Source organism: Vitis vinifera, chromosome 14 (genome assembly GCF_030704535.1).
Source record: "Vitis vinifera cultivar Pinot Noir 40024 chromosome 14, ASM3070453v1".
Lineage (NCBI taxonomy): Eukaryota > Viridiplantae > Streptophyta > Magnoliopsida > Vitales > Vitaceae > Vitis > Vitis vinifera.
This window is the reverse complement of record NC_081818.1, coordinates 6,909,630-6,929,528: the sequence shown is the minus strand read 5'-3', so window position 1 is coordinate 6,929,528 and position 19,899 is coordinate 6,909,630. Positions and strand designations below refer to the sequence as shown.

Below are 19,899 nucleotides of genomic sequence, written 5' to 3'. Positions count from 1 at the left end.
AATTGAAATCTCAGTTATTAACTGCAACTTAAAAGTATACTATTATTTCGATAAAGATAAATTTATCATAATACAAATAAATTAATATCTTAAAAAATAACAAATTAAATATCTTAAATTAATAGATTATATAATTTTATATATTATTTATATGTTATATAAGTTTATTATTTTAAAATTATTAATTTATTAATAAATAAAATATTCATTTATAATATCTTCTATTTATCAATTTATGTTTGTTGAAGTAATACTAGAATTTTAAATTTAAATATAAATAATTTATTATTTAAGTATATTTTTAAATTTCATTCATAAATTATAATTTAATAATTTTTAATTAAAATTTAAATTTAAATAAAAATTAACTAAAGATGCAGTTGCCAATTGCGGCTTTAGTTAAAAAATGAAGTCGTGTTTGACAACTGCGGCTTTAGTACAAAAATGAAGCCGCAGTTGCCAACTACGGCTTTAGTTCAAAAATGAAGCCGTAGTTGGCAACTGCAGCTTTCACTAAAATGACAAAAAAAAAAAAATTTAAATGATATGGCACCTACGTGGCATCAAAGAGGTTAATTTGAACATAAATTTCAAAAAGTGGTTAGATATTACAATTTTTTTCAAAAATGGGCCATTTTGACCCAAAACTCCTTTCTATACTTATTTTACATCAAAACACTTTTGTTGTGTAGGTAATATTTTGAACCTTAGCACAAATATTTCTAAGTTTTATTTAATTTTTATTTAAAATCTGAATAGTATTTTTTCATAATTTCTACCATGTAGACAAATTCGGCTGTTAGATTCTTCGTGTATGAAAAATACAAGAGAGGTAAGCATGAGCTTTGTGGTGACATTTCATGAGAATTTCCGTGACCGTTGCGCCAAACATGTGGCAAATCAAGGCTCTTCCAACGGATTTGTAACCCTTAAAATCTTGAAATTCTTGTCAAAAGAAAGTGTGAGAAGAGAAGGAGATGCCAATTCCAAGGGTGAAACTGGGTAATCAAGGATTTGAGGTAAAACCCATTTTGATTACTCCAACATTCATTTCGTTTCTGTCAATAAATTCTCAGTTTATTTTGTTTCTGTGGATGCCAATTTGGGTTCCCAATTGTTTTGTTGTGTTTTCTATGAAATCATGGCAAGTAATTTTGAGTTAACGGTGGCAAGAATCTTATAGTTTGGGGGATAAATCATGGGTCTGTGATCAAATGATGATTATCTTCTTGGGTACCATGATTTGCTGCATTTGGCTGCGCATGAACATGTCCAATCAGTTGTGATTAGGAACCGTTAATGGGGTTTTAATTTTTAGCATTCTATGAAATCTAGGTCTCATTTTATAATTTAAATTTTGATGCATTATACAACTTAGTTTTGATGTGTTTGGTTGGTGAGAAACTGAGAAAAATCAAAAACAAAAACAAATTTCTGAATTTTGTGGTTTGTGCAGTCTTGGTTTTGCAACATTAGGACTCACCTAAACTAAGCCCAACAGGTTGAATTCAGCTTGGTCATGAACAATGATAAAAGATACAAGATTTACAATGTTCTGTTCGATTCCTAAGTTTAGTTAGACACAACACAGAGTATAACCAAAAACTTCAAATTATTTGGATGTAAAAAAATCAAGTGTTTATCAAGGAGATTCCACACTATGGTGATTTTAATACTAATACCCCTACCACTTATTCTCCGACAGAAACAACATATACATATTCCCATAAGAATTATGCATACACAAATACACACATACATATACCTGGCCAAGAAAACTTCAGTGGATATGCTAGATACAAATGATACTTTTCAGACTGCTCTTGGGTATTGTTTGACAAGAAGAGCCTCTGTGCAAGTACTATAATGGATGAATTGTAGAAATGATGTTATGATCTGCTAGATCAATAAGAGTCGAGTATATCTAGCTACCAATGGAAACAACTGTATCACTAATCAGAACGAATGTGCCTAAGGTGGATGAGTTCTAGGTATAGATTAAGAAAAGATTTATGGAAGATGATACGGAGTTAGAATACTTGGTTGTCCTTGAGGCTTGGCTCAAGTGGTTAAGAGATGGGGAGGGTTTGTGTGAGGTTTCGGGTTCAAGTCCCAATGGGGACAAAAATTTACCTATAAAAAAAAAAAACAAAAAAAGAGTTAGAATACTTAGTTGGATGAGATGTGACAAAAATTCTGCATCCCTTCAAATTCATTATGCGCCTGCAAAGGATTTTCCTGCACACCATTATTTGTGCGATTCATGAACTGAAAGGGTTTGCACAAGGAGTGCACTGATTTTAATCTCAGGGAACAAAAGAACCATCTAATGTGACAGAATATCCTCAGCTATGAGGAGTTTTTTAGATTTCATTTATAATTACAGCCTGATGGTTTTTCTGCTTAAAGGAAGAGAGTTTACTAAGACAAATAGTTCCATTGATATCCAGGATTTATTATTTCCTGATTACTCCATAATGGGAGGAACGTTTTCAGGGTGTGTTCCAATATGTTATTCCTTGACCAATTTTGGATCATCCCCCAATCTTGCTTGACAGTGACAGATTGAGAAAAGGAAAAAGGTTCCATCCAGTTCCAAAACACTTGGCTCAGGTTGGATGGATTGGGTAAAGACTGAGAGCTTTAGGCAAGATCTATAAATTCAATGGTACTCTAAGTTTTGTGTTGGCAAAGAAGATGAAAACATTGAATGAAGACCTAAAGAAATGGAATAAAGAACTTTATGGTAATGTAATTGTTCAAAAGCAAGGTTGTTGGGAAAAATAAAGACTTGGGAGAAGGAGGAGGAAAGGGGCCTTTGAGGAGGTGGTTTGGAGGAATAGAGAGAGAGATGAATATATGAGTCTGACAAAAATGGATGACAAGATAGAAGTTCAAAGCTATTTAGATAAGGCAAGGGACCATGATGTGTAATTTTTCCATCAGTTAGCTAGTTAGGGATAAATTCCAGGGCTCTCTTGGTAACATGATGAGGAGAAAGAGGAAAATGACTAGCAGAAATGGAAGAGATTAGTTGGAGGCAGAAGTCCAAGGTTCTTTGGCTTAAAGCAGGGGACAATGATAAATAGTTTTCCCATCATTTAGCTAGTTGGGAAAAATTCCAGGGTTTTCTTGCCAAAGGAAGGAAACTAATGTGTAATTTTCCTATTGCTTGGTAAATTCGCACTAGATAAGCAATCAATATGCAGTGAGGTTTAAACTTATGACTTTTCTCTAAATGTGGCTCTGATAGCATGGTTAATTAGAGATACTAGCCACTAGGTTCAAGTCCTCCCTCCATCGATTTATCTATCTGATTCTTGTGATCACAAAAAAGTGATTTATTTGCTGCTAATGTGATTTGTGTCTCCTACAATGGGTATGATATAAATTGCAGATCCAAATCCTAATAGCTTAAGCTTTTAGGAAAATTGATTGTCCAACACTTTGATTTGTGGAATGGCAAGTCTAGGTTGTTTTGTGAGCTTGATTTTGTCATTGGCTTGCTTGGATTTTAGAGATAATGTTTGTGATCCATCAAATTGTCCATCTTGATGATTAAATTCTCCTGTCTACATATGGGTCCCAAAAGGGTTTCTTAGACTCCTTAGATGTAGCCATTAGAGAAATGTGCTATTCCTACTCCTGTTCTTTATTGTGGTTTTATAGGATTGGTGCATAGGATAGTGGAAGGCAATTTTGATGAGGGCTTCTAAGTGGGCTCAAGGGAAGGGGTGTGGGCAGGTAGTGTCAAATCTGCCCCATGCAGGTGATACTTTTTATCTTGCTTTGAAGAGGTGGGAAATCTCAATCACCTTCCTATAAGAAACTTATTTGAATCCTGTACTAATGATAATATCTGAAAATTTGAGGTATTTCTGAAGGCTTAAGTAAAATTAAGTTAGTTATGTCTGTAAAATTAATTGTCTCTTATTGCTTGCACCTCTTGTATATAAATTTTTTTTCTCTGGCCTTTGGTTCACCCTTATGAATGAGCAGCAGTATGTCAGCAACTATTGACATTGCTGTCAAGTCAACCACTTTTTGCCTACTACATCACATGGGGAGGTCAAATGGTTAAAAAACCTGGACTGCAGGATAGCTTATACCAGTGGCTTCCCCTCAACTTACCCAACTTTTTCTTTATTGTAGTCTAGAAAGAGATTCATGGATCTGGTAGTATTAATAATAGATCTAGGTGATGTAAATCTTTTAGATGATCATCAAATTCATAGGGAATCTTTAAATTAATCTTTTCTGATGATCAAGGTGCTCAGGCTTCAAGGTTTGTAAGCAAGAGTTTTGTTAGGGAAAAAAAAGGAATTTTCTATTGGTTTTTTTTTTTTTTCTTTTTCAAAAAGTAGAATTTCTATTTTTCCAGATTAATTTGTAATTGCTATTTACATTTGTTCTACAGGTCTCAAAATTAGGATTTGGATGTATGGGCCTGACTGGAGCCTACAACTCTCCTCTCTCTGATGAGGATGGCATTTCAATAATCAAGGATGCCTTCAACAAAGGAATCACTTTCTTTGATACAGCTGATGTATATGGAGGCAATGCTAACGAGGTTCTGGTTGGAAAGGTACATATATCTACATTTCATCTCATCAAGCTGGTACCTATACTGGCTTCAAAGCTTTATAAATTTCTATTTTGACTGATTGATAATACATGTGCTTATGGTGATAAACCTAAAAACATTTTTCTATAAGCCTCAAAACATTTTTCTAAGTGTTTTCTTTATCTTTTGGTGATAAGGAAAAGATACATGGTTTCCTGTGCACATAAATTTCTATTTATGGGCAATAAATGGGGAAATAGCTAGATTAGGAATATTTTATTTTCCATTGGTGTGGTTTTCTTTAATGTTATTGTAACCAGCAAAAAAATATATATTTGAAGGCCTTAAAGCAGCTCCCAAGGGAAAAAGTTCAAGTAGCTACAAAGTTCGGTTATGTAAGAATGCAACCTATGTTAGTGAAAGGTACCCCAGAATATGTGCGCACCTGCTGTGAAGCTAGCTTGAAGTGTCTTGATGTTGAATATATTGACTTGTATTATCAGCATTGTGTGGATACATCAGTACCTATAGAGGACACTGTAAGTGATTCTCTTCCTGGTTAATTACATGTCAATGCTGGTGATCTCTTGAACATGCTAGGTCTTAGTCTTAGTCTACTTAAAATTTTAAATTTTATTTGAACTTATATTTCTTCTAAATGAGAGTGGGATTCTTTTGGAAGGATGACTTTGAAACTGTATTTTCTTGTAATATAGGTGGGGGAACTTAAGAAACTAGTGGAAGAGGGAAAAATCAAATACATTGGATTATCTGAAGCCAGCCCAGACACAATAAGGAGGGCACATGCCGTTCATCCCATCACAGCCTTACAAATGGAGTGGTCACTCTGGAGTCGTGATATTGAGGACGAGATAATTCCACTTTGCAGGTTTGTTCAGATTCTAGTCCACCTTCTCATTTTTTTCTTGCAGGAGATCACTTCTAAAACCTTTAAGAATATCTGGAAGCATGTTTTGTTCATGTAAAAGTTTAAATTTTAAATTTATTTACAGGTTTTTATCCAATGTCCAACAATTTTATTTTGGAGATAAGATAGCAACCTGGAATTTTAATTCTGATTTTCTAGAACTTGTTTTCTACTAATTTTTTATTAGATTAAATTTGGCATAGAAAAGGATTATATGCTTGATACCTTTCTTGTATGGCTACAACTCTCTCTCTCTCTCTTAATTATAAATATGACATGCTGTTTTCATTTATTTAAATATGCAGGGAGCTTGGCATTGGAATAGTTCCATACTGTCCTCTTGGTCGTGGATTTTTTGGTGGTAGGGGAGTTGTGGAAAGTTTGCCTGCATACTTGGTATACATTTTGTCATTTTTTTTGTTTCTGTTTTCTTAATGCAAAATATCTGAAAGAAATATTCTTCAGGAAACAAAGTATATTCTGAATGCTCCATTTATTATGATGGATCTTTTCAGCAATCTTGGGAGAATTTTAATTTTCCTTTTTAAGTTAGGTTTGGGATAAAATAGTTCACTGCACCAAAAATTTAATTTTTTTTTTTTGATAACCTTGGATGTCCGGGCCAGCTTACGCGCACCTCGACTAATCCCACGGGGCCCTGAAGTTAACGACCGGGTAAACCTCCAGTGGCCCTGAGGGGACTCGAACTGGTGACCATTAGGGAGCAAATCCAAGGCCAAACCAACTGAGCTACCCCTCAGGGTTACCAAAAATTTAATATTTTCTCCTGGAAATATTTTCCATTGAAGGAAATGGGGTCCTTTCTAATATTGCTGAAATTGTTACACATGTTTCTTTTTTAGCATTCATTTATTTGATTCCATGTTTATAAATTAGAAACACCTTTGAAGAATTTGAGAATATCAAGAATTTTCCCTTTTGCATAGATAAATAATTTTATTGAACCGATATTTAGTTGTTTCTTCTATGAGGCTTTGCATCCTCGTTTCCGAAGAGAGAACTTGGAGAAGAACAAAAACCTTTATACTCGAATAGAAAACCTTGCAAATAAGCATGGTTGTACTCCTGCTCAACTAGCACTAGCATGGGTTCTCCAACAAGGGGATGATGTTGTACCTATACCTGGTGAGTCACTTCCTCTTTTTCTACCTTATTAATCTATTTTAATCAGGCCATGTCATTTGATATATATGTACATATATATCCTGTTTGGATTTTAAGGAAATAAGAAAAGAGCCTTTGATAAACAAGGGGCTGAAGTTTCGTCACATGCCGATGATTCTTATCAAATCCAAAGCTTATAAAATGGAAAGTGTTCTGTTTTTTCCCTTTTGAGCTGGACTAGTGATTAATATTCATGCAAGATAATTTGTATATTAGAATACTGATTGGCTTCTTTTGCAGCAAAATGATAGATAAATGCACTCAACAATTCAAATGCAAGAGGCAATAATTCGTGTAGAGTTGTAATTTGGCTACACACACACACATGTATATATATCAAAAACAAAAACATTTCACTACCATGAAATAAGTACAAAGAAGGATGAGAAAAACTTCATAATACCATACAATAAGAATTTCCTAGTCTGAAACTCGAAGTTTCATCATAGAGAGGTGGCATTTTTCAGGACAGGGACTACATAGACTCAGTTGGGTTTGTGGTTGCATTGCCTTAAAAAGATACACAGTTGCATTACCTCACCACAGAACTACATCGAGAAGTAACCTGCCATGGCAACTGACACAGGAAAAAAAAAAAAGAGCTAACCACTCTTGTATCCTGGCTCTTGTATCTTTGTAAAAAGGTTAAAAATAATAAACAAAAAGCCTGCCACAAGACCAACAAATCCTTTATAAAAAATCGTTGAATTTAGTAAACGGATGATAGAGGATTTTCAGGAAAAATCTCGGAACAAGAAATTGAAGAAGTTTTCTACTTAAGCAACTTCAGACATCATTGTCCAATAAGATTCTTTGATATAGTAGTGCATGTCTTCCTATAGAAAAGGGACCTATCGACTGTCTTTTAAGGGTGAAATTGTGTTGATTAATAAAGAAGGAAGATCTGAAAGGGAAAGAGAAGGAGAAGATGATTGGGAATTCAAGACGATGAAGAGCCGCCTTTGCAAGTGAGCTTGGGTTTTATAGAAGATGAGAATGCAAAGAAAGAAATTGATCAACATGTTTTAAGGGAGAAATACTGAAACTGACAACCAAACCAGAAAAGATCCTCCTATTTCTGAGTTGGTTTAATTCCTGTAGTTGGTTCAGTCTGTTTCTAGGTTAGATTTTAGGTTAGCATTAAATGAAACCAAAAGGTTAGGTTAGATTAGATTTTATTTGTTGTCTGAATGTGTAATATGGTCACTCCCAAGGAGTGATATTAATAGGATGGATGGATGAATAAGTGACTAAGGAGTATTCTGGATGAAACATTGAATGTTAATCAAACTAAAAGGAGGAAAAATTTAGGCTGTAAAATGATGTGTACCTAAAATGAGTATAGTCACAGGTGAGATGTTGAGATGGATCATATATGAGAGCCAAAACAAGGAAAAACAAAATAGAAAAAGGCTGCATCCGTGCAAAGTTCTCGGTAGCACCACCTGAAGAAATGATGAGAATAGTGACATTGATGGTTTGGCCCATGCAACAAAGACCAATTAGGCAATTACCATATTGGCTAGAAGTGATTCAAGTTGAAGTTTCCACGAGGACAAAAAGGGCCTAAAAAATCTGTCAAATTGTTGATAAGATATACTTGGAATCCTTGACCCTGCCTGCTAATATCCTCCACAGACACTCTCTAGCATCCCCTTCTTGAGAATTTGCATTAGATCTCTGTATCAACCCATTTGATAGAGTAACATGTGGCTGCAAGCAGATATGATTGTCCATAATTTAAAGAAGCAGAAGTTGGGTGATTAAGAAATATAGTTTTCAGTGCTCTGTGTACTTTGTATCAGAATATAGTCTTGCTTCATTACTTTCTCTTGAAACCTTTATGAAATTCTTCTTCATGGTAGCAAAGTATCTCATGAAGCTAGCACAAGTGTATTCTTACTTATAACTATTATGCTTCGCTCTAAGTTTGTAGATATATGTTACTTCACTGGATTAATATTTGTTCGTTATCTTCTTTGCTGCATTTTGCCATATAATAAAATTGATCAACTGTTACTGGAGCATACTTTTAATTCAATTCATCAACTGTTTCTGGATTATATTTTTAGATGGAAGTGCCTCAATCCTAATTAGAATGAAAAATCTAGGTTTGCGACATCTTCATTTTTAGTTGTGAATCTTAATACAGTTGCAGTATAATAATGTGAAACTATTTCTGTTTTCCTGGAATGAATATCTGCAGGGACAACTAAAATTAAGAACCTGAATGACGACATTGGCACCTTTGCTTTGAAACTTACAAAAGATGACTTGAAAGAAATTTCTGATGCTGTACCTGTTGATGAGATTGTGGGTTCTAGAACTTTTGAAAACGCGGGTCATTTATCATGGAAGTATGCAAATACACCAGCAAAAGATTGTGAGGTTTTGACCTAATGGCTGCAGTCCTATTTGTGGATGCAGCAGTTTGGACTATACAACACCTCTGAGCTTAATCTGGTCTGTAGGGAAGAGATCAATGAAGAAGGATCTTTGAAGGGACAAAGAAGACAACTTTGAGGCTAAAACACGTTGTTCCTTATTACTTTATTTGTGTTTTCTAGGGATTTAATATCGAGAGGGGCTTCCCCTTTCTCATTCCTTTGGGAATTTTATACAGCAGAGAGCATGAGAAACCAGTCCACTGATCATCAGCTATTGAATTACCAAAACTTTCCCTACTCTGTTATGTAAATATACCTCAGAAACATGTATATTTTAAACTCATTGGGCATGACAGAGAGTAGCTACATGCTCCCTCCCTCCATTCACTTCTGGTTATCTGGCTTTTGCCTGGAAAGTATGCTGATGGAGTGGATCCAAATATGAACACTAGGGAGGTTATAGTGCCAAACCCAATTGAAGAGCCCTAAGCCTACATAATGGGGGAAGCACCCAATCATAAGGCCTCGTTTAGGGTAGCATTCTGTTAGGCTTGTTCAATAGCAATTTACTGACTTGATCATTGAACCCTCAAATGTTTCCTAATGTTTGTTCAAATTATCAAGATTCATTTCATAAAAGGAAAATATTTCAAGATAGAAATTTTTTATTCTAGTGAAATCGAGAAGGAAAAACTATTAACTCCCCCCCTTAGGATAGAGTTATAAGACATTAACCAAGCTAGTAGCAAATGGTTAGAGGCTTCGTCGACCTCTTCATGATTTACACCAGGAAATCTCAATCTGAGACTTTTAATACAATCTTATTAAGCATGGTACCATACAAATGATGTCAACAAGCTCAAATAAAGAACTCTAGAACCTTGATTGCGATTCAGAAACCAATGGACTATTGTCTCCCACACGCAACCACTGTTGGTTCCAAGCGCAAAATAGCTTGATCCTTGCATAGCTTGGCCATTTGCTCCTCTGGCAATGTTACCATCACTGTTCTTGCAAGCCCTTCTTCATGTGAAGGCAGCACCATAATCAACCCTTCACCTTCCACATTTCCCACATGGCAAGCAATGTGGACGGGCTTTGCATCCTTGAACATGCCTGCATACCCTCGCGGAATAACCATGTGTTCCATGCTAACGCAAGTAAGCTCAGGGCCATACATTCTAAAGGGTGCTCCAAACTTCCCTCCCTCTCCCTTCTGGGATTCAAGCCAGTCTATAACTGATTGACACTCCTCTTCGTTGATGCTCGACACATGTTCATGGACGAGCCCCGTCACATGGCCTAACCTCCCATTATCGATCTCTTCCCTGTCCCGTGACAACAGTGAGAAATGCAGGGCATTGCCAAAATAGCCATATGGGAGAGGTGCATGCATGAGTTTCCTGAAGTCGATACAGATTGAGAGAGAGTGTTTGTGGTCAGGTGCAGGAGACTTCATGGGCGCAAGAGATGTCCAAAAGAGTGCTGCTAGGAGATCAAAGGGTGTAGCATCTGGGCAGCTTTCATGGACCTCCTCAAGGCATTGCTTGATACTGGAATCAGAAAACCTGAAGGTGGTTGCAGCCATTTTCACAGATGGAGGTTTGGCCTTGGACTTGGCTGCATAGTAATTGGCAGACTTTGTCTTGGTGTTCAACACTGGCCGGCCACGGAGCGCTGACGAGTGGAAGAAGGGCGGGTGTGCAATGGCTTCCCGGCGGTGAGCTTCAGACCATGATTTTAAGAGTAAGGTTGCACAGGTTGGATCTGCATGCAAGTGGGTGCAACTCAGTCCAATGGCTATGCCGCCTCCTTCAAATTCGTTTATCTACAAAATGGGAAAGAAACCTGTAAGTGAACACAAAGAGAGAAAGGGCTTTTTTTTAGAAACTGTTTTCTAAAACAATTTTTAAAAATAATTTTTAAAAACCGTTCTATGATGTTATGTAAAATAAAAACATATTATAACTTAAAATATTTTGAATCTATTTTTAATATTTTTAACTATATTTTAAAACATCATATTTACCTCGTTTCAATTATCAAACTCAAAGAGCCCCGTTATTTATTTTCACTATCTTCCCGTGTCAGGATTGAGTAATTCGTGGAAGCCAAGTCACATGATACATGTCATGGTCGTCACATATCAAAAATATTTTTTTATTTTTTATTTTTAAAAATAAAAAATCATTTAAAAAAATAATTAACAAATAAGGCGCAAACCTTTTTAGGTGGGAGTATGTTCAAAAGGGTCACAGGAACAATCAGTTCATTCTATTAAAAATCTTGCACATGGAGTCATGTGCGATTTAATGAGTTTGTGAAAGCACATGAATGGACTCCATGCTCAACAAACATGGGCCCCATGTCACGGCTCAGATAATTATGTTTAGGCTGAGTCATCGGCAAAAAATAATATCTATTGAAAAATATTAGTGAAACTAAAAACTTATTGAATTGGAAAAGGACTGTTGATTGACCGGACCAGTTGGATCTAGGCCCAATAACCAACATGACACAGTCAGTAATGGCTCTGGGCCATTGTCTGGGCCCCACCAGTGAACTGTATGCACTCACGTGTCTTTTTCATACGATTTTTATTTTCATGTCATTTTAAAATACTTTTTGAATTAAAAAAGGAATAATTATGTGAAATTAAGATTATATTCATAATGGAGATTATTTTCTCCCTTTTAGCACAACTGTGATGTGTAAAAGTAAAGGGCAAACTTGGAAATTCAGAAGAAGAAAAAAAATGGGAACCATAAAATGTACCTGGATCCGGAAAGGAGACCAAATAGTCGGATCCTGGGCCATGTCCTCCCAGACCGTCAGATCCCTCTCCTCAGCCCCATCAGCCGATCGCAGCCATTCATCCAGAGTGGTCCTCACCGTGGCCCTCAAAACCCGAACCCCGGCATCATTACAGTTCACCACCCAATTCCCATCCTCCCCTCGGATCAACCGACCCGTCACTGCCGGGTACATCGAAAGCACCTCCGACAGCGACACCCGGAACGGATCCAAATCGAAGGACGTGGCAGGGTTGTTTCCGTAGTAAAATATCATGTGGATGGTGTGAAGACCCATCGCGTGGTCCAAGCCCGAAAGCTTGTGGGTCACACCCGGCCCGACTGGCTTGCTGGACACCACAGTCAGCCTGGAGTTCACGGTGACCCGACCCATTCCCAGAAACCAAAGATTGAGAAGAATGAGAGAGAAGAGAGAAAGAGGGCAGAGTGGAGATTGAAGGGAGAGTTTAGAGGAATATATAGAGTGGGAAATGGGAATTGAATGTAGAAGATAGAGATTAAAGAGAGGGAGTGGGAAACTGGTGTTGGTTGAGTTCATTAATGCGGAGGTGTGAGCAGTTTTCATTTTCAACTCTTATTCAACCAACTTTTCTGCTGCTTCAAGTGGAAACTGGCTTTGTCACCAGCTCATGGAATGGAATTTCTCATTGCTATTCCATTGAGTTGTTTTCAGTTTGAGTTGTTTTTGGGACTGTATTTTTCATAAATATTTTTGAAACATAAGACTTCAAAAAATATTTTAAGTCTTGAATTTTAAAATTTAAAGTTGTTTTTAAAAATAATTTTTAAATTGTTATATTTCAAAAGTCCTTTTTTTTTTTTTTTGGTCCAAAACCAACTGTAATTAGTTTCTGGTTGTTGTATTTAGTGGGTAGATGGTTAGAGCTCAGTTTTTACAACTATCATATATGGTAGAATATGAGAAGGTAGTTAGAGCTTAACCCCTATTTAAGCTTCTCGTTGTTATATTTAATTATTATTGTTATTATATTTTTATATTATTATTTTAGTTTTTATTTTATTTTATTTTATTTTCCATCATTTCTCTTTTCTCTCTTCCCCCACCAACTCTATCCGTACTTTCTCTCATGGAAGAAAATATCACTATATGTCGGTGATATTTCGTATATCGGAGGGTATGGAAACGATATTTGGTGGAGAAATATCGTTTTGGTGAAATTTCAAGAGAAATCGCCAAAAATCGAGGATATTTGCTGATATATTGACGATAAATTATCAATTTTTCATGATATATTGGATGGTCAACGTGCTACAATTCTCTGCTACAATCGCTATAGTGCCCTCGCTATAGTTCAACTATAGTGCTCCCTCAAAAATACCTCTTTTTTTTTTCTTTACCCTTTATATGATACATTAAGACTAATTAAACTATTATTATTATTATTATTATTATTATTATTATTATTAGCACCTCATTAATATTTATGATATTAGTTTTATATTATTGATTTTATTATTAACATTTTTGATAGAACTAATATTATATCCAAGTTATAAGTATGACAAAAATATATTGATCTTACTAATATAGTAGAATAAAATAATGTTTCTAATGCTATTAGATTTGTTTGAAATGTAGTTATAATATTTATATATTGAACTTATAATATAAATAAATTAAAAGTATGATTATAGACCTCTATTTTGTCCTTAACACACACATACTTTTATTATCATTTTTCCTCACATCCCACTCTTTTTTTAGTGCGTGTTTAAGACCTTTTTTTTTCTCACTTTTTCATCACTCCTTATTGGTCTGTGTTTACTCAACTCATCATAGATTTTTGAACTACATTTTGGGGACCATTGGAGGATTATTTTGGGTTTGAGCATGATTATTGGAACCCTATTAGGATTGGGTTTTTTTTTTGTTTGTTTGTTTTTTTTTTTAAAAAAAAAACTTTGTGTTTTTAGAGCTTTAGAGCTCTTTTGAGTAGCTTGGTTGGGATGAGGACACGTGTCCTCATCCTAATCGTCCTTTTCTCTTTTAAATGGCCGTTTTTGGCTTTTTTGTAGTGTTTTTTTTCCCCACCTTTTAGAGCACATTTTTTGTGGGAGCAAAGAGGACAGTGGGGGACACTCTCTAGAAGGGTCAATGTTTGTTGGGGAAGAGAGGAGCCATGCGTCACCTGAAGAAGGTGTAGAGGATATTTTGAGAAGTTTTGGGCCAAAATGACACATTTATAGAAAAAAAAAATAATATCTAACCACTTTATAAAACTTATATTCAAATTGACATATTTATTGCTACGTAAGAACTATGTCATAAAAATATATATTTTTTCATAATGTAAGTTAAAGCCTTAATTGTCAACTAGGCTTCAGTTCGCAATTCCTAATTGAGATTTCATTTTTTTAATTGATGCCTCAATTGGTAATTGAGGCTTCATTTTTTAATTGAAGCCTCAATTGCCAACTAAGGTTTCATTTTTTAATTGAAGTTGCAATTGTCAATTGAGGCTTTAGTTAAAACCGAGACTTCGGTTATTTTTTCTTTTACTTTAAAATTTAATAAAAAAACTATTAAATTACAACCTATTATTAAAATAAAAAATATATACTTTAATAATAAATTATTTATATTTAAATTTAAGAATCTAGTATTACTTTAATAAAGATAAATTGATAAATATAATTTAATAAATGAATATTTTATTTATCAATAAATTAATAATCTTAAAATAATAAATTATATGATATATAAATAAGATATAAAATTATATAATTTATTAATTTAAGATATTTAATTTGTTGTTTTTTAATATATTAATTTATTTGTATTTTGACAAATTTGTCTTTGTCGAAAAAATAGTATACTCTTAAGTTTCCATATATAGATTTTTTGACAAAATTAGTTAATGAAATTACATAGAAAAAGTCTACTACAAAATGTAATTTTTAATAGTTTCATTAAAGTCACAAAAAATACCCACTAAACATTTATGTGTGAAAAAAAAGTATATATAATATCACATGCCTCCATAATGAGAGAATCTATGTGTAACCGGTACTCTCTTCCTTTTTGGTGACTCCTCTCTAACTGAAGTAGGTATTGCATGTGACACGTGAAGAACACCTGTTTGTGATGGAGTTGGAGTTGGAAATACTAGTAGTGGAGGTAGCAATCTAAGTCGATGTAGGCCGCGCCTACTCCTCGGAATGGTTGAGAGTAAATCTAGCTTAATAGATGTATCGGTCTGCATAGGTATAAAGACAAATATAAATGACTTTGTGATGGTAAAATGATGTCCTAAACTTAGGTCCTAGTGGAGTAGCTAAGGAAACATCTAGGTGCAATGAAAGGATCGACATATGGGATAGCGAGCACTAATGGTGGGTTTGAAAATGTAAGGGGTTGTACAGATGGTAGGTTTGAAGAGATAGGTGACTGTACTGATCATGGGGATAAAGAGGTAGGAGGTTGTAATGATGCTAACATTGACGAGGTGATGGGCTCACGACTAATATATATACCTCCCTCTCGAGATGTCGATCAACCTCAAACAGGTAGCAGTTAAGGAATTATCGATAGAGTTGATGGCCTACTTCTTCCATCCTCTACATGTGGGATATGATAATCCTCCCGAATAATGTAAATAACATCAGTACCCATGTGAATAATATCAACAATACCAGTGCAACAACCATCATTATCAAAGTCCTCAAATGCATGACCTCATCGAGATATAATTGATGTCATAGTCTTAATCTGTCACATAAAATGATATGTAATTATTTATTGGAATAAATACTATACACAATATGTACATAATATTAAAGTGATACAAACCAATAAGTGAGCAAATAAGGCAATAGTCTAGTATTACATAGGTCCAACATCATCCATAGGTGTAATAAAACGACGTATAATACGACGGTACCATGTCATGTATAAAGCATGGTAATCCATATGAGGCTCTATAGCCTTCATAGTGACAATGTGGTCCCCCCTAACATCCCATAATGTTATATAGCGCTTATGATACAACCCCCAATCATACTGGGCTCAACTACGTCAATCTATGGAGTGAGATCAATATCTATGGAGGATGTCGATGGAATACCCTGCATGAGTCCAAATTGTAGCAACACACGCTCATGACAATGCCACTCAACAATATAAAAAAATATAAGTGGTAACACCGTCCACTAAATATTTTGATCAACTAAACAAATGTCTAGAAGGAATGCTAGTATATCATTTGTGTAAGACTGTCATAATATCTGATATATTCAAATTTTAGTATGTATTTAATAAAGTTTAAATTATAATGTTAATATTAATAATCTTATTAAACAAAATTAGTATTTAACTCAAACCCAATCAGATCATTGTCTATCAAACTCATCTTTGTATGTGACCAACACATAATGAGGAGTGTCTGTATGAGATAAGGGAACCCTCAACCTACTCCCTAGTGCATCTTCCATGAGTCTCTCATCTATGGGCACTAGTACATGGGGAAGTGATCTACAAGGATGGCCCACGTGTAATCGTTCCCATGACCATAACCAACTATATTGTGCAGTCTCATCAAAATCTTTTAACATGAGTAGAATTGCTAACTAGAGGTAGGTTCCCTTCTTATCTGGAAATAATGAACCACCCACTAACAATAAAATATATACTCTGGCATGGCGCTACTATGTAACCTCATTTAAAACCTCTGATAGTAAGTGAGAGAAATTGATAGTAATTAAATGAACTCTAAGGAATGTTCCATGAATATCAATTTCTGTCAGTCGAAACCTAATAACTCCTCAAAAAGTACATGCCAATTGATATCTGTAGTACCAGTGATAGGATGACCATGTACACATAATCAATGTCCTATAATGTGATGGTCATCTCACTAATTGGCATGTAGAATGTGTGTGTCTCTAGGTGCCACCTCTCTACTAGTGCAATAATCAAAGGTCAATCAAACTGAACATGCCCTACTCGATGGAAAGCATAAAATCTTGACTAAATAATGTATAGCCGAACACGATCATCCAAAAGCCACTCTCAAAATAATCTATGTCAACAAGTCAAAACATGACCCATATCCGAATCAACACGAATGGTGGATGATCGATATTAATGCTGAAGAGTAATCACAGATGATGTATCCTCAAGGTCAGGATGAACAGGAAACAACTGAGTGTCCATGTCTGTATGCAGATCAATACATTATATAAGCAAAACATGAATGAATTGACAACAAAGAACAATTTCTAACAACATGAATTTTATGATTAAAATTTTAAAAATTTCGGCAACATTTCCCTTAAACAGTGGAGATTCCAAATTTTTTCAAGTTACATGATATAAGCAAAATATAAATGAATTGACAACAAACAATTCTAACAACATGGATTTTATGATTAAAATTTTAAAAATTTCAACAGTATCTCTCTTAAACAGTGGAGATTATAATTATTTTCAAGTTACTTGACATAAGCAAAATATGAATGACTTGATAACAAACAACAATTTCTAACAATCAAACGTTAATAAGATGTTCAATAAGACGTCAACTACATATATTTTTGTTGGTAGATCAAAGGGTTCACCGCATCCACCAACTCTGTATTTGTCGTGAATGCACTTGGGTGAATGCACTATAAGGTTAGGGTATATGGATTTCTTAACAACAATTGTTTTTAGGAGAGTTGGTAGTGCTTGAGATCCTACAAGTGGTATCAGAGCCAAGGTCAAGGGTTTGAACCCTAGGGGTGTCGTTGGAGGGAGATTGTTGGCAAATCAGAGGGTTGGTCGCATCCATAAACTCCCCTTGTGTTTTTCGTGAGCGCTTAGGTGAATGCATTATAATGTTAGGATATGTGTCTTTCCTAATAACAATTGGTTTTAGGAGAATTGGTAGCGCCTAAGGTCCTGCAATTTTAAAATGATTAAGGTCAATACTAGTAAATAAGAAAATAACAGTACAATAAGATGTTCATGAAGTACATCAACTTCTCCTATAAGTGGTTTTTTTATTAGGACAAGAACGTCGATTGTGACCCGATTGCTTGTAAAGTCCACATGTTTGTGGAGTTTTAGTTTCCCTTACATCTATCTTATTATGCAAACAACTTGATTTTTGTCAACCAAAAATTAGACGTTTCATTCAGTCTAAAAATTACTAGTTCATTATATTGAGGCCACTCCAACTCATCAAATATGGGATAAAACAAGGGAGCCCATGTTGACAAGTACGCTTGTGTGGTGTAATAACCTTGCACGAATTGTCAAAAATCAATTAATTGACAATGACAAGCAGCAAAAATGTGCGCAAATCCTAACAAAGGTGTTTTGTTATATGTGCAAGACCTCGTTCAAAGTTTAACATGATATGTGTGAGGTTTCCTATTACTGCTTCCAACAAAGCGTCTAGTTTTAACGTGAAAACATCCCTCCATATAATCATACAAAACAACTTCATGTGAACCTACCTTAACGACATTAGCCTTTATCTTGGCGTCAATATATGGAGTGAATTCTTCACCCGAAGCAAGTTGATTGGCATCATGCTCTCACTTGACTATGAAGTAACTATTAACCTAATAGAAAGTTAACTAGACTAAAGCTATTATTGGTAAGTTACGAGCATCCTTAAGGACACCATTAAAAACTTCAAACATGTTAGTTGTCATAATCCCATATATTCGCCCACCATCATGTGAGAGTGCCCATTTTTCAAGAGGAACTTGCTCCAACCAATTTCTAGCCTTGACATTTATCTGCCCAATTGTATCCATGTGAGAAATAAATTTTTTAGCTTCTCCATAGTAACCCTACACATGAGATCCTTTAAAGTCTTATCTTTGAACCTTGTGTTGAAGTTACTCACTAAATAACACATGCAAAATCTATGATAAGCATCTGGCTCGATTCATCCTGAATATGTCTCATTTACAACAGTTATATTGTCAAGATGACGGTTAGAGATAAAAGACAAGTCTTTCCTTTGTGTCACTCCAACTCTGATACATGCTAAAAGCCAACTCTAACAATCTGTATTTTATCCTTATGTAGTGACAAATGCAAGTGGAAACAATTGGTTATTACAATCACATCCCATAGGAATCATCAAAGTCCCTTTATATTTTCCATACAAACTTGTTCCATCAATACTAAGAATTGGTTGACAATGAGTAAACCCTTTAATAAATTGAGAGAATGCCCAAAAAACACGCTGAAATTTTTTTTCATTCGGGTTTGAAGAAACAAGAATATTGGGACCAAATACTTTGCAACTCTAACAATATCTCTCTCATAGTAAGCCACTGGTAGGGCTAGAGTTTAAAGAAAAAAAAGTTGAGTGACCACAGGATGGGGAAGAAAATAGGAAAGTGCCAAAAAATTTACATAATAACAAGTTAAAAGGAAGATTGGGACCAATCTCAACCTTGATGTTTTGCAACTCCAACAATATCTCTCTCATAGTGGCCCATTTGGTGGGGCTAGGGTTTGAAGCGAAAAACTCGAGAGAACGACCATAAGATGAGAAAGTAGATGGGAAATTAATCTAAAAAACATATAAAAAAAAAAGATCTTTTGTGCTTATGTGGATAGATGAGGGCTATTTGAATAATTCTTTTGGATAAAACCTAGTCTTAATGTTGAATGTGGAGAAAAACTCATTTTAGCCCAAAACTCTATTATGAGTGGTGGGTTGGTTTTTTTTAGGGAAGAATGATATTTGTTTTTGGGAGAGCAAGAGAGAGGGAGAAGATGAGAGGTATTTGGGAGAGACTTGCATAGGAAAAAAGTTCATAGAGAAGGGTTTTGGGGGGGGTAATGGAGTCTCCAAGACACCGATGGAGGGTGAGCTAGGTAGAGATTCTGGAGAAGAGACCAAGGATGAGCTGAGCAGAAAAAGTGTTTTGGGGAAGCAAGAAATTTTCACTAAAAAGGAGAGGGAACAGAAAAAAGATAGTTGGAGCACAAAGCATAAGAGAGAGTAGAGCCAGATGTGAGAGAGAAGTTTGTTGATTTCTAGGAAATTTTGGATT

The 19,899-nt window shown here is 35.0% G+C and overlaps 2 protein-coding genes across 3 annotated transcripts; one reads left to right on the top strand and one right to left on the bottom strand.

Moving 5' to 3' along the window:
* The first annotated feature begins 773 nt into the window (after nucleotides 1-773).
* LOC100258891 (probable aldo-keto reductase 1) lies at nucleotides 774-9,451 on the top strand. 2 transcript variants are annotated; one of them, XM_002273089.4, is made up of 7 exons: nucleotides 774-1,019; nucleotides 4,418-4,585; nucleotides 4,906-5,103; nucleotides 5,281-5,453; nucleotides 5,798-5,888; nucleotides 6,485-6,638; nucleotides 8,884-9,451. In XM_002273089.4, exons 1-7 carry the CDS (start codon nucleotides 978-980, stop codon nucleotides 9,075-9,077), a joined length of 1,020 nt encoding a protein of 339 aa, XP_002273125.1. In that variant the 5' UTR covers nucleotides 774-977; the 3' UTR covers nucleotides 9,078-9,451. The 2 variants fall into 2 exon arrangements, with proteins under 2 accessions (XP_002273125.1, XP_010659887.1); XM_010661585.3 differs by lacking the exon at nucleotides 774-1,019 and adding an exon at nucleotides 3,675-3,769.
* Nucleotides 9,452-9,709: 258 nt separating this feature from the next.
* On the bottom strand, nucleotides 9,710-12,344 carry LOC100264063 (protein ECERIFERUM 26-like). The gene is made up of 2 exons (XM_002273050.5): nucleotides 11,840-12,344; nucleotides 9,710-10,892 (listed from the first exon to the last, which is right to left on the bottom strand). The coding sequence occupies exons 1-2, from the start codon at nucleotides 12,248-12,250 to the stop codon at nucleotides 9,972-9,974; spliced, it is 1,332 nt and encodes a 443-aa protein (XP_002273086.1). The 5' UTR covers nucleotides 12,251-12,344; the 3' UTR covers nucleotides 9,710-9,971.
* Between the last annotated feature and the right edge of the window lie 7,555 nt (nucleotides 12,345-19,899).

Excerpts from the sequence above, each read along its gene's own strand:
- LOC100258891 (XM_002273089.4), top strand. The coding sequence starts at position 978 with ATGCCAATTCCAAGGGTGAAACTGGGTAATCAAGGATTTGAG. Across the intron at positions 1,020-4,417 it reads TGGGTAATCAAGGATTTGAG|GTCTCAAAATTAGGATTTGG; the intron begins GTAAAACCCATT and ends TTTGTTCTACAG. Across the intron at positions 4,586-4,905 it reads ACGAGGTTCTGGTTGGAAAG|GCCTTAAAGCAGCTCCCAAG; the intron begins GTACATATATCT and ends ATATATTTGAAG.
- LOC100264063 (XM_002273050.5), bottom strand. The coding sequence starts at position 12,250 with ATGGGTCGGGTCACCGTGAACTCCAGGCTGACTGTGGTGTCCAGCAAG. Across the intron at positions 10,893-11,839 it reads GGTCTCCTTTCCGGATCCAG|ATAAACGAATTTGAAGGAGG; the intron begins GTACATTTTATG and ends CCCATTTTGTAG.